This window comes from Kogia breviceps, chromosome 14 (genome assembly GCF_026419965.1).
Source record: "Kogia breviceps isolate mKogBre1 chromosome 14, mKogBre1 haplotype 1, whole genome shotgun sequence".
NCBI lineage: Eukaryota > Metazoa > Chordata > Mammalia > Artiodactyla > Physeteridae > Kogia > Kogia breviceps.
Window position 1 is genome coordinate 13,506,322 of NC_081323.1, and position 14,899 is coordinate 13,521,220.

Here is a 14,899-nt window from a genome sequence, read left to right on the forward strand (position 1 = left end):
AAATTTCCTGATTTGTGAACTGGCCAGCAAGTTCTAAGTTCAAAAAAAAAAAAAAAAAGCCAACAAATTACAAAATATCCAAAAGCATTGGGTTAAACCATTGCTTCCTAAGTAACACGTCTGCTCACCAGATGTGGCTCATGGGCTCTGAGTTTGCAACCTCCGCTTTAAGGCTTTGGTTTATTTCTTTGAGCCCTGGACACAAAGGGTAAAGGACTTTAACGCTTTGGGAATTTGTGGGAAGAGTGTTGGTGGCGCGTCAGGAGCCCAGGGTTCTGGCCTCGCTTCTCTGTTTTGGTTTTCTTTGTGTCCTAGAACAAGTGATTTCTCTGGGTCTCTATTTTCTAATCCGTAAAATGGATCAGTTTTAACAGCACAGCTCTGGCATTCCTTCCCTTCCATCCCCTCCTATTGTCAGTGTCCCAGTGAGTTATCCATAAGGCAAAGATAGAGCTCTGGATAAATTGGAAATTCATGTTGTTTGGTCCCATGTCATCTTTGAATGTCAATAACTGAAACCCTTTGCAGACAAGTTCCATTTGTCAGCTGTCGTCAGCTGCAGCTTGAGCGCACTGCTAACCCCACCAGGCCAGTGTGATGCGATTTGAAATGTTTTTTTTTGTTTTTTTTTATTCCAGCGTTGGGCGTGGAAAATGTTTGTGATTTTTTGGTCCTGCTCTTTATTTTGTGAGTACGCCACATGCTGGGTTTTCTTTTTGAATTTAGGCATAAATGAAATCTCAGAAGATGTTTATACGGCTGTGGAACACAGCGATTCGGAGGATTCCGAGAAGTCAGATAGTAGCGGTAGTGACTCTATCAGTGATGAGGAACAAAGGTCTAAGAATGAGCCGGAAGATGCTGAAGACAAAGAGGATGCTCGGATGGACAAAGAGCCATCTGCTGTCAAAAAAAAGCCCAAATTGGCAAACCCCATGGAGACAAAAGAGGAGCTGAAAGTCAGCACGTCGCCAGCCAGCGAGAAAGCAGACCCAGGCTTGGTCAAGGAGAAGACTAGCCCTCAGCCCGAGAAGGACTTTTCAGACAAAGCAAAACCCTTGCCTCATCCCACAAAGGATAAGCTGAAGGGAAAAGATGAGACGGATTCCCCAACAGTGCATTTGGGCCTGGACTCCGATTCAGAGAGCGAACTTGTCATAGATTTAGGAGAAGACCATTCTGGGCGGGAGGGTCGAAAAAATAAGAAGGAACCCAAAGAACCGTCTCCCAAGCAGGAGGGTAAGTGATTTTACCCGTTTCTGGTTTCTTGATTTGGTTTTAGAATGCCACCTTGCCGTTTGTGTTATCTCAGGTCAGGTGACCCTCTCACATCGCAAAGGGTGGCATAGCAAAGCTTGGATTGGCTCCAGGTCACCTAGCTAGTTACTGAGCTGGACCAGGACTTAAGCCTGCCCACCTTTTACCTGCTCTATACTCAATGTGGCTGATTTTGAGCACAGAAAAATAAGTCTCTTAGAAAGTAGTTGCTTCTAGCTGTTTAGCTGTTAGGTCATTTTTAGCCGAAGCAGCTTCTTTTCCAGTAGGCTCACTCATTTCTCTAAAGTGTTTGTCAACATTTAGACATTTGACAAGGCTGAAATTGTAATACAAGTGTTCAGTTGGAAGATCTTGGGAAGTTTAGCCTCCCTTAACTCCCCTCACGTTGCCCAGGCATCTCAAAGTGCGTTTTCTTACTAGAATACAAGACCGTTTGGGTAGGTGGCACCAGAACGCTGAGTTCTGGAGCCACTAGAAATCAAAGGGGCATTGAACGATGCCTGCCTGTGTTGGTGTTCCGCCATATTTGCAATTAACTGACACGGGCCCAGGGTTTCTCAACCTTGGCACCGTTGACATCTTGTGCTGGATAATTCTTTGTCCTGTGCACTGGAGGATGTTTGCCAGCATCCCTGGCCTCTTCTTACTGGATGCTGGTAGCACTTGCCCAGTGGTGGCCATCAAAAATGTCTTGGCATGGCCGGATGTCCCCTTGGGGGCAAAATCTTCCCCAGTTGAGAAACCCCCACTGCCTGAGCTCAGCACTTCTCCCTTTGCCGCCGAACCAGCAGTGGCTGCCCTCGAACCTGCTGCAGCCCAGGCATGTTGGCAAACCCTCCAGCAGGAACGTGGGAATGATTTGAAGGATGTCCCTCCCATTGAAGAAGCAGTCAGCACATTTTTCAACTGGTTCGGCAAGTGGGTGGTGAGGGGATTCAGACATGCCTGAGAAAGATAGTGAAGAATTAATTAAGGGCCAGGAGAAACGTGGCCTAAGGACAAATTAGAGCTTGTAGCCATAAAACCGCATGGACTTCGTGAGTTACTTAAGGGGATAGCCAGGTTTCATTTTTGACTATGCTAAACTTCTGACAGGAGCTAACTTCTGAGTTCTGTGTCCCCCGGGGATTTCTTAGTGTGACTGCTTAAAGCAAGAGGCAGATGGGCTTTGAGAATCTTTCCTCTGTGTTTGTATCAACGTGACCTGTTCTGGAACCTCAGTTCCTGCAGTTCATCAAAAGAGGATGAAATGTCTCTCAATGGTACAAGGGAGGAAGAGAGAGAGAGGCAGTTGGGTGGGACAGGAAGGATGGCCCACCTCACCATCCTTTAGAATTTTGAATGGCATCTGAAAAGTCCGATTCTTTTGTGGATTGGGGTTTGAGGGACCACCTCAGGTGTTGCAGAAAACAATAGGAGTAGCATTTATTCCACGAGGTTGTGGGAATAGTGGGGCACAGATGACAGTGTACCTGTGAATGATACATTTATGCTATTCCTCTCTTTCTGGAGTAGACCTTTTGATTGGTTGTGGTTTTTTGCCCCTTCCAGAAAGAATTTGTGACAGATTGATAAGAAACGAAATGAAAATCAAGAAATCAGTGTAAAAGATGAAGGTAGAATAGTGAGAGGTCTGGGGAAATTTGTATACAAAAATACATACTGTTCCAGCCTTCAGAGTTAGCAAAGTTGGGCTTCTATTTTTGACTCTGAGCTCCCTGGTAGTCAAAGCAAAAAGGGAAACATATGAGTCCCCTATTATATCTCATGTTTTTCTCCAAAATAAAAAGCATTCCAGTTGATTAAATGAAAGTGAGCTCTTTCTCCCTTTGGTATCTGCAGGAAGTTCCTCCAGGAGTCCCCGAGTGTGTGGTGGACTTTTAAGCTGAAGATGTCTCTGAAACATAATTCAGAGCGGCTTCCCAGGGGTTGAGGCAAGACTGCCTGGTCTGAAATCCAGAGCCCCCCTGATGGTGGTTTGGGTCTGGAAGAATCAACTTCGTGTCAGACTCTGCAGTTGAGCATCTTTTCAGTGATGTACTTTCACTTATGAGTTTATTAAGTGAAGGGCGTGTTGGAGAGTGCTTAGTGACCTCCAACTGACCTTCAGTTAGGAATGTGGCTTATGCACAGAATATGAATCCTCAGATAGCAAAATGGCTTTTCTAGCTAGTGCTCTCAGAACAGAGGCCAAGGGAGCTCGCTTAACAACCTTTACTACGCTTACCCAGTAACATCAGTCATTTCCGTCCTTCTCTTAAAAGTCATTTTTTAAGGTACAAGACCGTGACCAAAGTTGGGAATAAGTAGGTTAGTTTGATGGGGCCGCTTTTGGAGTGTTGGCCTTTAAGAAATTCACCCTTTTAAAAAAAAAAAAATTTTTTTTTTTTTTTAAATTTATTTTTCTATTTTTAAATTTTTGGCTGCACTGGATCTTCTTTGCAGTGTGCAGGCTTCTCATTGCGATGGCTTCTCTTGTTGCAGAGCACGGGCTGTAGGCACGCGGGCTTCAGTAGTTGTGGCTCACGCGCTCCAGAGCACAGGCTCAGTAGTTGTGGTGCGCGGGCCTAGGTGCTCCGCGGCATGTGGGATCTTCCTGGACCAGGAATTGAACCCGTGTACCCTGCATTGGCAGGCGGATTCTTAACCACTGCGCCACCAGGGAAGCCCAAAATTCACCCTTTTTGAGGCTACAGGTGATTATACACTCCCAATTTCTAGGACAAATGGAATTTTCCATGGCCTTTACCCCACCTCCATAAACCATCAGAATCCTCTAGAAATTAAAATGTTTTAGTGTCTAAATGAAAACCCACCCCCCAAGAGTGCTTCGAGCCTGGAAACTTTTCAGATCGCGCACTCCTGTTTTTTTATTTGGGAAAGAGCTCCAGCCATGACTCATGCAGACTGGTTACCCATCTGCAAAGCCAGCTGTTTGCTTTTGCAAGACAGGAGAGAGAAAAGGACCTTTTTGCGGTTGCCCTTGCTTTGCCCAAGGAGGGACCAGGCTAGTTAATCAACCAGGACAATATATTTTTTGGTCACATGGCAGAAAAGGGAGGCATTAAAGTTGCTTCTGCAGGTTAGAAGCCTTGCCTGGGGGGACCCTCCCAGTGTGGGGCTTTTAGAAGGGCCAAGTTCAAAGCCACCTCTGCCCCTGGAAGGGGCAGGGGCTATATCCGGTATCTGGCAGGTCATCCTGGGGAAGGATGGGGGCTCCTCACTGCAGGTAGAGCTCTTCTCCCAGCCCACCCTGTGTTCTTGCCCATGAACTTGGCTGGACTCTTCCCCAGAGGAGCAGGAGGGCCAGCCAGCTCTGATAACCACCAAGAAGACACCCCCCACCCCCACACCCCCGCCTCCGCCGAGTCAGAAAAGTCAGCCTGTCTTTTCCTCTCACACTCCTTGGTTTCCCCAAACCCACAGTTTACTGAAAATCCCCCCTAGAATAATCAGGCCCATGCCTTTCCTGGGTGATAGAAACCTAAAAAAGACAGGTGTAATCCTTATTAAAAAGAGTTTGATGTCAAGGCACATTGTCAAGATCAAGGGTGCTGATTTGCACCCGTGTTTTGTGTGTGAACCCCAGGGAATCCTCTCTGGGGGCAGGTTCACCTCTCCAGTGCCAGGGGCCGCTGTGCAGTGATTACTGACCCACCTCCCTTTTACAGATGAGCACCCACGAGGTCACACCCCCTTCTACGCTGCTCAGTGCTTTTGGCTCTAACCTGCCTTCTGGCCACCCCTTCTCACTGCCTGCCCTCACTTACCAAAATGCTGCCTATTCCTGAACATGTCTTGGCTAAAGCTGTTCCCCTCCAAATTCTCCCTGCTGCCTGTTGAAATCCTACCCTCCACCCCCATAGCCCAGCTCCTCCCAGGAGACATACTCTGAAAGGCAGCTTTTTTCAAACTTGAGTCACTCGCATTCATTATTTTTGCCATTCCTAAGTCCTGCCTGTATAATTACTGACTTAATATTTTTATCTGAAACAACAGCTTTTTTTAAAAAAATTAAACTCAATTTTAGACTTAAACTTGACCACCACACAATAGGTAAAACAGTATTGTGTGCTCTACATAAAAGATGCAACAGGAATAACTACAATCAAAACAAAAGCAAGGCTTCTAAATTCTAGATAAATACCATTGTGCTGAGGAAGGTTCTGTCCTTGGGGTGGAATTCCCTTTAATGTTAGGTGTCAAGGCTACCAGGACCACACCGAGACTGTTCTGAAGGGAATCAGAAGAGATTAAAGAAGATACTCTTCTCTCTGGGTCATTTATTGTTATTCAGTGCTTTGGCCTGTGGGAAGCCATCTGGTTCTTTGGGGTGCATGCTTTTTAGGTTCCCTGGCCAAAGAAAGCATTTCTCTTAATCTCCGGATTGACTTTGGCTGGGTCTTTCTCAAAGTGTTTACCCAACTTTAACTTTGTAAAACAAGATACTTGCAGTGATTCTGTTCATCCACTGCGTCGTCTACTAGTAGGTGAGCAACTTGAGGGCAGGGGCTGGGTCAGGTTGGCCTCGGTCCCCCAGATGCCTTGACATACATCTCAGATGTGAGCAAGTGCATGGAACACAAGGGGGCTGATATTGTTATTTTATTTTATTTTTTGCGGTACGCGGGCCTCTCACTGTCACAGCCTCTCCTGTTGCAGAGCCCAGGCTCAGCAGCCATGGCTCACGGGCCCAGCCGCTCCACGGCATGTGGGATCCTCCCAGACTGGGGCGTGAACCCGTGTCCCCTGCATCGGCAGGCAGACTCCCAACCACTGCGCCACCAGGGAAGCCCGGGGGCTGATATTTTAAGATACAGCATGCTGCAGAAGGGGCCTGAGCGTATTGTATAAGTGCCCATTCACTGGGGGTCTTTGGCATGCTAGCCTCTGATGGTCACCCAGAACTTGGTGGTGTAGAGACCCTGCAGGCCAGCCTGAGTCAAACCCACTTCTGTTTGTTTGTTTTTTCACGCATTGGCTTTAGTTGTAGGTAAAGCTCCACCATCCACGACGGCGGGCAGCCAGTCTCCCCCCGAAACGCCGGTCCTCACCCGCTCTTCCGCCCAAACTCCCACGGCTGGTGTCACGGCCACCACCAGCACCACATCCACGGTCACGGCCCCGGCCGCCGCTGCCACAGGAAGCCCAGTGAAAAAGCAGAGGCCGCTTTTACCGAAGGAGACTGCCCCGGCCGTGCAGCGGGTCGTGTGGAACTCCTCAAGTAAGTTTCAAACGTCCTCCCAAAAGTGGCACATGCAGAAGATGCAGCGCCAGCAGCAGCAGCAAAACCAGCAGCAAAACCAGCAGCAAAACCAGCAGCCTCAGTCTTCCCAGGGGACGAGATATCAGACCAGACAGGCCGTGAAAGGTACCGAGCCTCCCCTTCTGCTCTCCGTGGCGCCCGGTCCCTTTTTGGCCACATGGACAGGAGAAAAATAATCGTTTTATTTTTTCAGTTCCCCTTGGTTTCCTGGCTACTGTATCCTGGAGGCCTCACACATTCCATTTGGCATTATTTTTAAAAATTGTTTTCCAACTTTTGTACTTTGCTTTTTTCTTTTTTTTCTCATTTTATAAATACATGCATATGTTCTTCTTCGAAAGGGGTGAAATAGACACATAGACACAAAAATCTGTTGTCTTGGTTGATTTGCCATTTCATTCTCCACCCTTTCTCAGAGGTCACTGTTAACCGTAAGATCTTTTTTATGCATGTATGCATATATATTTATGTATATATGTGACTTCATAAAAATATTACTTTTTTTTCTTTTTTCTTTTTTAAAACATAAAAATGGTACCATACTTGCTTTTTTCCGTGCCCCCCTCCCCCCCCATCAGCATGTTTTGGAGGTCTGTCCATGTCAGTACATATAGCTCTACCTTATTCTTTTGGACTGCTGCATAGTATTCCACAGTTTATTCAAAGTATTCCCCTACTGATGGACATATAGGTTGCTTCCAGTTTTTTTCCTGTTGTAAGCAGTGCTGCAATGAATACCTTTGTTTAAGTTTCCTTGTGCACATCCATGAACCCTTGGACATTGTTTTGGAAAGAGTACAGTGTGAGAAGTTGGTAGCAAAGGTTACCTTAATAACTAGCAATTAGCCTCACACACAAGAAGAGCCAGCATCAAGAACCAGTTGCTGAAGTGCGGAATCATAGCTCCCGGCAGGAGGCTCCATCTGGAGCTGATGGAAAGCTGAACCATCCGATGGGTGCCAGTTGGCCCAGCTCTCGTGAGCCCTGATGTAGAATCTTGTTCCCCTGGGAAACCTGCATCGAGATCCTTGAAGGTTGGGCTCCTTGATTGAAACTCTCACATACTGAGTGCACCCTTGTGAGTAGGACTGTTAAAGAGTCGCAGCAGGACGTGGGCTTGAAGAGTAGCCAGATCTTGAATTGGCTCCCATTGAAACCCTTCAAAGATTGAGGGGAGGACAGACTGAAAGATTGGACATGCAGCATTGGAGTACAGCGGGATTGATCTCGCTGTTTGAAGAGTCGTTGGGCAGAACCGAGTCTAGGATATTTCATGTTGGGGTGACCAGTTCCGGTCTTCTGAATTCATACCCCTTAAGCATAGTGAGCCTTCCCCAGGGGAGATTAGGTGCTGGCAGGAAGGAGCTCATTGACGGTGTGATTCTTCAATCCCAGATTGTCTTGTCAAAGATAAGCAAAGCTGGCCACTAGTTAAAGTAGTAAAGACAGATTTTAATCAGCTTTATACTATTGCAATAGGGCAAAAAGTCCAGCGTGAACTGAACATGTACATAGGGGACTGGGCGTTTTAAAGGGAGAATTCGGGAATAGGGAGGGGGGTGGGCGGAGGCTCTGAAGAGTCAGAAAGTGAAAATTTACATAAAGTGGGAAGGGGGTGTTGGTCCATTTGAAACATCTGGGTTTGCTAACTGGTACCTATTGAAAGTAGGCTCCGACCCTCCCACAGAGACTGGGAGATCATTAGGTGTTGGCTGGAATATATAATCAGTTCATTCGGCAGCCTTGAGTTTTCTCAGGCGGAGACCTTAAGGGGTCAAGGGTCATCCTAGGGATGCAGCCTTGAGCCGTTAGAAACTATATTCGTCTTTATAGACCAAGGTGGAAGCCTCGTTGAGAAAGGGCTCAGGGGAGCCTGGCTAGGGTTTGGCCAAGGAGAGAGAGACTCTTTGTCACTTGAAAGTAGAGAAACTCTCAGGGCGTTTGTCAGAGGCTCTGCTCCCCACCACAGGTTCCTTCTGGGATGGCCTTCCCGCGGCAGTGGGGTGACCAGGACCCTTTGCTTTCCTAGCTGTCCAGCAGAAGGAGATCACGCAGAGCCCGTCCACCTCCACCATCACCCTGGTGACTAGCACCCAGTCGTCGCCCCTGGTCACCAGCTCGGGGTCCACGAGCACCCTCGCCTCTTCAGTAAGCGCAGACCTGCCCATCGCCACCGCCTCAGCCGATGTTGCCGCGGACATCGCCAAATACACTAGCAAAGTGAGTGCCGGCGGGGCGTGGGAGGATCAGCTTCCCAACAGGAACCACTTGGGTCACGACCTTGCAGGTTTTAGAGGGTGCTTGGGAGGGAAGACTCTGCTTCCGCTGAGATCTCTAAGACCAAACTCTTCCATTTGGGGCTGATGTGGGGTGTAAGCCGAGAAATGCAGAAAGGACTGACCCTTCCTCTGAGAGGGCTTAGATTCTAAGAGGAAAATGACATAGAGTCAAAATGACCCTTCAGCATTCAAGTCACTCATTAGGAACAGATTTTCCTTAAGCTGCTGAAACAGATGACGGTCCTTCAGTTCAAAACCGACCAAGGGGTTAGTTTGCATTTAGAAGCCGTGTGGGACAAAAGTGACACAGGCTTAAACACGAGACTTGCAAGGTTCCACGCCTGCACTTAGATCTTTCCAGCAACCAAGGTGGACCGGGGAGTGATGGATTCCCTCCCGGACTCACGCACACTCTTGGCACATTCCTTGTCGAGCAGTATGGTAAGCAGCCTTGCCTGCTCTCTGTTCACTCATGGGCACCCTCTCGGTGCAGGCTTGCTCTTCTCTCTCTCTCTCTCTCTTTTTTTTTTTTTTTTTGTGGTACGAGGGCCTCTCTCACTGCTGTGGCCCCTCCCGTTGCGGAGCACAGGCTCCGGATGCGCAGGCCCAGCGGCCATGGCTCACGGGCCCAGTCGCTCCGCGGCATGCGGGATCTCCCCGGACTGGGGCACGAACCCGTGTCCCCTGCATCGGCAGGCGGACTCTCAACCACTGCGCCACCAGGGAAGCCCTCTAGGTATTTTTTGATTTCCTCTTTGATTTCTTCAGTAATCTCTTGGTTATTTGGTAATGTATTGTTTAGCCTCTGTGTGTGTGTTTTTTATGTTTTTTTTCCCTGTAATTGATTTGTAATCTCATAGCGTTGTGGTCAGAGAAGATGCTTGATATGATTTAAAGTTTCTTAAATTTACTGAGGCTTGATTTGTGACCCAAGATGTGATATGTCCTGGAGAATGTTCCATGTGCATTTGATAAGAAAGTGTCATCTGCTGTTTTTGAATGGAATGTCCTCTAATTATCAATTAAATCTATCTGGTCTGTTGTGTCATTTAAAGCTTGTATTTCCTTAGTAATTTTCTGTTTGGATGATCTGTCCATTGGTGTAAGTGAGGTTTTAAAGTCCCCCACTATTATTGTGTTACTGTCGATTTCCTCTTTTATAGCCGTTAGCAGTTGCCTTGTGTATTGAGGTGCTCCTACGTTGGGTGCATATATGTTTATAATTGTTATATGTTCTTCTTGGATTGATCCCTTGATCATTATGTAGTGTCCTTCCTTGTCTCTTGTAACATTCTTTATTTTAAAGTCTATTTTATCTGATATGAGTATTGCTACTCCAGCTTTCTTTTGATTTCCATTTGCATGGAATATCTTTTTCCATCCCCTCACTTTCCTTCTGTATGTGTCCGTAGGTCTGAAGTGGGTCTCTTGTAGACAGCATATAGATGGGTCTTGTTTTTGTATCCATTCAGCGAGCCTGTGTCTTTGGTTGGCATATTTAATCCATTCATGTTTAAGATAATTATCGATGTGTATATTCCTGTTACCATTTTCTTAATTGTTTTGGGTATGTTTTTGTAGGTCCTTTTCTTCTCTTGTGTTTCCCACTTAGAGAAGTTCCTTTAGCATTGTTGTAGAGCTGGTTTGGCTGTGCTGAATTCTCTTAGCTTTTGCTTGTCTGTAAAGCTTTTGATTTCTCCGTTGAATCTGAATGAGATCCTTGCTGCATAGAGTTATCTTGGTTGTAGTTTCTTCCCTTTCATCACTTTAAATATGTCATGCCACTCCCTTCTGGCTTATAGAGTTTCTGCTGAGACATCAGCTGTTAACCTTATGGGAGTTCCCTTGTGTGTTATGTGTCGTTTTTCCCTTGCTGCTTTCAATAATTTTTCTCTGTCTTTAATTTTTGCCAATTTGATTACAATGTGTCTCGGCGTGTTTCTCCTTGGGTTTATCCTGTATGGGACTCTCTGTGCTTCCTGGACTTGGGTGGCTGTTTCCTTTCCCATGTTAGGGAAGTTTTTGACTATAATCTCTTCAAATATTTTCTCGGGTCCTTTCTCTCTCTCTTCTTCTGGGACCCCTATAATGCGAATATTGTTGCGTTTAATGTTGTCCCAGAGGTCTCTTAGGCTGTTTTCATTTCTTTCCATTCTTTTTTCTTTATTCTGTTCCGCAGCAGTGAATTCCACCATTCTGTCTTCCAGGTAACCTATCCGTTCTTCTGCTTCAGTTATTCTGCTATTGATTCCTTCTAGTGTATTTTTCATTTCAGTTATTGTATTGTTCATCTCTGTTTGTTTGTTCTTTAATTCTTCTAGGTGTTTGTTAAACATTTCTTGCACCTTCTCGATCTTTGCCTCCATTCTTTTTCTGAGGTCCTGGGTCATTTTCACTATCATTATTCTGAATTCTTTTTCTGGAAGGTTGCCTATCTCCACTTCGTTTGGTTGTTTTTCTGTGGTTTTATCTTGTTCCTTCATCTGGTACATAGCCCTCTGCCTTTTCATCTGTCTGTCTTTCTGTGAATGTGGCTTTTGCTCCACAGGCTGCAGGGTTGTAGTTCTTCTTGCTTCTGCTGTCTGCCCTCTGGTGGATGAGGCTATCTTAAGAGGCTTGTGCAGGCTTCCTGATGGGAGGGACTGGTGGTGGGTAGAGTTGGGTGTTGCTCTGGTGGGCAGAGCTCAGTAAAACTTTAACCCACTTGTCTACTGATGGGTGGGGCTGGGTCCCCTCCCTGTTGGTTGTTTGGCCTGAGGCGACCCAACACTGGAGCCTACCGGGCTCTTTGGTGGGGCTAATGGTGGAGTCTGGGAGGACTCACGCCACAGAGTACTTACCAGAACTTCTGCTGCCAGTGTACTTGTCCTCACTGTGAGACACAACCACCCCCCGCCTCTGCAGGAGACCCTCCAACACTAGCAGGTAGGTCTGGTTCAGTCTCCTATGGGGTCACTGCTCCTTTCTCTGGGTCCTGATGTGTACACTACTTTGTGTGTGCCCTCCAAGAGTGGAGTCTCTGTTTCCCACTGTCCTGTTGAAGTCCTGCAATCAAATCCTGCTAGACTTCACAGTCTGATTCTCTACGAATTCCTCTTCCCATTGCCAGACCCCCAGGTTGGGAAGCCAGACGTGGGGCTCAGAACCTTCACTCCAGTGGGTGGACTTCTGTGGTATAAGCGTTCTCCAGTTTGTGAGTCACCCACCCAGAAGTTATGGGATTTGATTTTATTGTGATAGCACCCCTCCTACCGTCTCAGTGCGGCTTCTCCTTTGTCTTTGGCTGTGGGGTATCTGTTTTGGTGAGTTCCAGTGTCTTCCTATCCTCAGTAACTCTTAATAGTAGCTAATGACAATAATCTAAGGGTATTTAGTAAATTACTACATAGGCAGTAATAATACTTAACTCTTTAGTAATGAGTAAATTACTAATTGGTTACCAGTGGGTAAACTATTCAAGGTGATAGAATGGGTGACAAGAGTTGAGGATAGTTGTTTCTAGACTTCTTGAAGTCTCATGATCGGAGTTGCTTTATTATTGTGTGTGAAAGGTAGAATCTTTTTTTTTAGTTCTAGATGACAAGAGTGGTGTATATAATTTTCTACTCATGAATTTCTGTTGGTCATTTTCTTTTTATTCTATCTGGGTGTATTATCTTGCTACATAACAAATCACTACAAACCTTTGCAACTTAAAACCACACACATTTATGTCACAGTTTCTGTGGGTGTTGAGTCCAGGCTCGGCTGGGCTGGGTCCCCGGTTTCAGGACCTCTGGCAGACTGCCTCCAAGGTGTCTGCTAGGGTTGGGATTTCATTTGAAGATGTGACTGGGGAAGGATCCACTTCCAAGCTCACTTCGGTGGTTGTGGGCAGGATTCACTCCCGTGAGGGCTCTTGGACTGGGAGCCTCAGTTTCCGGCTGGCCGTTGGCTGGAGTCTGCCCTCAGGACCTTTCCCTGTGGCCTGCCCAGCATGGCAGCTTGCTTCATGACAGCAAGGGGTAGAGAAAGCCTGCTAGCAAGATGGAAGTCACGGTCTTATGTAGGTGATCACAGAAGTGACGGACTGTTACCTCTGCCGTATTCCGTGGGTTAGAAGCAGGTCACTAGGCCAGCCCGTGCTTGGAGGGGATTACACAAGGGCACAAAGCCCAGAGGGCTGAGGTCACGGGGAGCCTTCTCAGAGTGTCTGTCACACTAGGTAGGATGTTACTAGCAGTAGCCAGTGTCTGCATGGCATTTACTCTGGCCCAGACACTGTCCCAAGCACATTTTATATGTTACTTACTCAATCTTTATGACAGATTGATGAGGCAGGTACTGTTAGCACGCCTATTTTATAGATGAGAAAACTGACACCTGGCGAGGTCACACAGCTTGTCCAGGGTCACATAACCAGTGAATGTCCAAGCTGGCATTGGATGGTAGCCGCCAGGACCTAGCGAGTGTGCTCTTAACCTGGCTTTGAGCTGACTTGTGAATTCACACCAAGCCTGCTGAGCGCAGCTGTCCAGTGTCCACAAATTGATTGTTCTTACATGTGGCTTTTTCAAGCAACTCTGCTTCTTGGGGGTAACTCTGTCTCTTATTTAGTATTTCTGCCTCCTTTTGAATAAAACACAGGAATCGTTATATAGAGTCCCCGAGTTTCAGAACAGGAAGGATTCAAGTATTAGTTACTTGTTGCCATCAAGGTTTTTGTCTTAGCTGTTCATCACCTTGAACTAGTATTGACTTAGTATTTTTATTTAAATTGACTTAACTAGTTGAAATAAAATTAAGTCTAACCTCACCAGAATCCTGTTCTTTGTCAAGGCTGGAAGCTTAAGTCCATCTTCCTTTTGTTAAAAAGAGAGATTATGATGAAAGTGTTAAAGACATAATGGCACCAAATGGAGCCTCTCTTCCTAATGGGATCTGTTGTAGGATTGCAAGAAAATTGAAACGGGGTAATTTTTTAAATGACTGATTTAAGAAAATGTCTGGTATTGCCCAAATGGCTTCTTGTTCTGCCTGCAATTGATTTGCCTTTTTGTATCACCTTCCATTGATTTGGTCCAAGTTGTCTATTTACAGAAGAGAAAACTGAGGCTGCTTTGCAGCTCTGGCTAGTGGTTCGCAGCAAACCAGTGTTCTCAGCTTCTGCAGCCATTTCTGTTCCATCTGTCGCCCCCTTCAACTCTTAGAGCAAAATTGAAGAATGAACTTTTTGACAGACGTTTTCTTTGCAGCTAAGAAAATGAACACAGTGACGTAGTTTTGTAGCTGATGAACTTTCTTGTGTCTGAGGTGACCCAGGGTTGAAGACCCAGATTTGTGTGTTTTGGCAGAGGGCTCTTTGTTGGCTTCTTTGCTATATTTGGAAGTAAGAATGAAGGTCAGTCCGCAAATTCGTGATTTCTTTAAAATGGAATGTAACTATGGCATTAGTAAAGTATTGAATTTCATCCACTTTCTGAAGTTTTCTTGTAAAGCAATTTTGTTTTAATATTTTAAATGGATGTGGGTAAGGAGACCCATACAGAGTGACTGACCACGAAGCACAAAGGTTTTTGCTGGCAGGGTCCTCCTGTGGCACCTGCAACAAGCTGGGGGCGGAAATCTCAACAGATACTTGATTCATTTTCCTTCCGTTTTGGGGTGAATTGGGGGTTACTCTTTTGGGGGTTGGGAGCAGTTTTGCAATGACATGTTCCCGTGAATTAATTTTTCTGTGAAAATGAGACAAACAGGTATTTCTTTAGGAGCCACACTGAATTGTGGTTCAGTACCTGCCCACTCCTCAGCAGGTACTGAACCACAGCCTTCCTGTGGTTTCCTCATTTAATCCTTGTGCATACGCTACAAGGGGGGCACTGTTACTATCCTTGTTTTATACATGAGGAAACCGAGGCTCACAGAGTTGGGGATGAGAAGATGTAATGATGGGAACAGATCTCGGGCATCAGATGTGAACGTGCTGTTTGTCCTGCCTTTTTACTGAATTGGAACAAACTGCAAAGCACACGGGGTCCTCAGCAGCGGCCAGGCCAGATCTGAGACCTAGTTTCGTCTCCTGTCCCCTCCTCTTCCT

The 14,899-nt window shown here is 46.3% G+C and overlaps 1 protein-coding gene across 33 annotated transcripts in view; it reads left to right on the plus strand.

Moving 5' to 3' along the window:
• Positions 1-14,899, plus strand: part of ZMYND8 (zinc finger MYND-type containing 8) — a 126,080-nt gene that overhangs the window by 95,038 nt on the left and 16,143 nt on the right. For 20 of the 33 annotated variants that reach the window (XM_067013882.1, XM_067013877.1, XM_059038739.2 and 17 more), the window contains 3 exons: positions 727-1,239; positions 6,266-6,649; positions 8,574-8,764. In XM_067013882.1, the coding sequence (XP_066869983.1) occupies positions 727-1,239; positions 6,266-6,649; positions 8,574-8,764 (1,088 nt within the window). The remainder of the gene's footprint in view (positions 1-726; positions 1,240-6,265; positions 6,650-8,573; positions 8,765-14,899) is intronic. The other 13 variants (XM_059038741.2, XM_059038743.2, XM_059038744.2 and 10 more) reach the window with 1 other exon arrangement.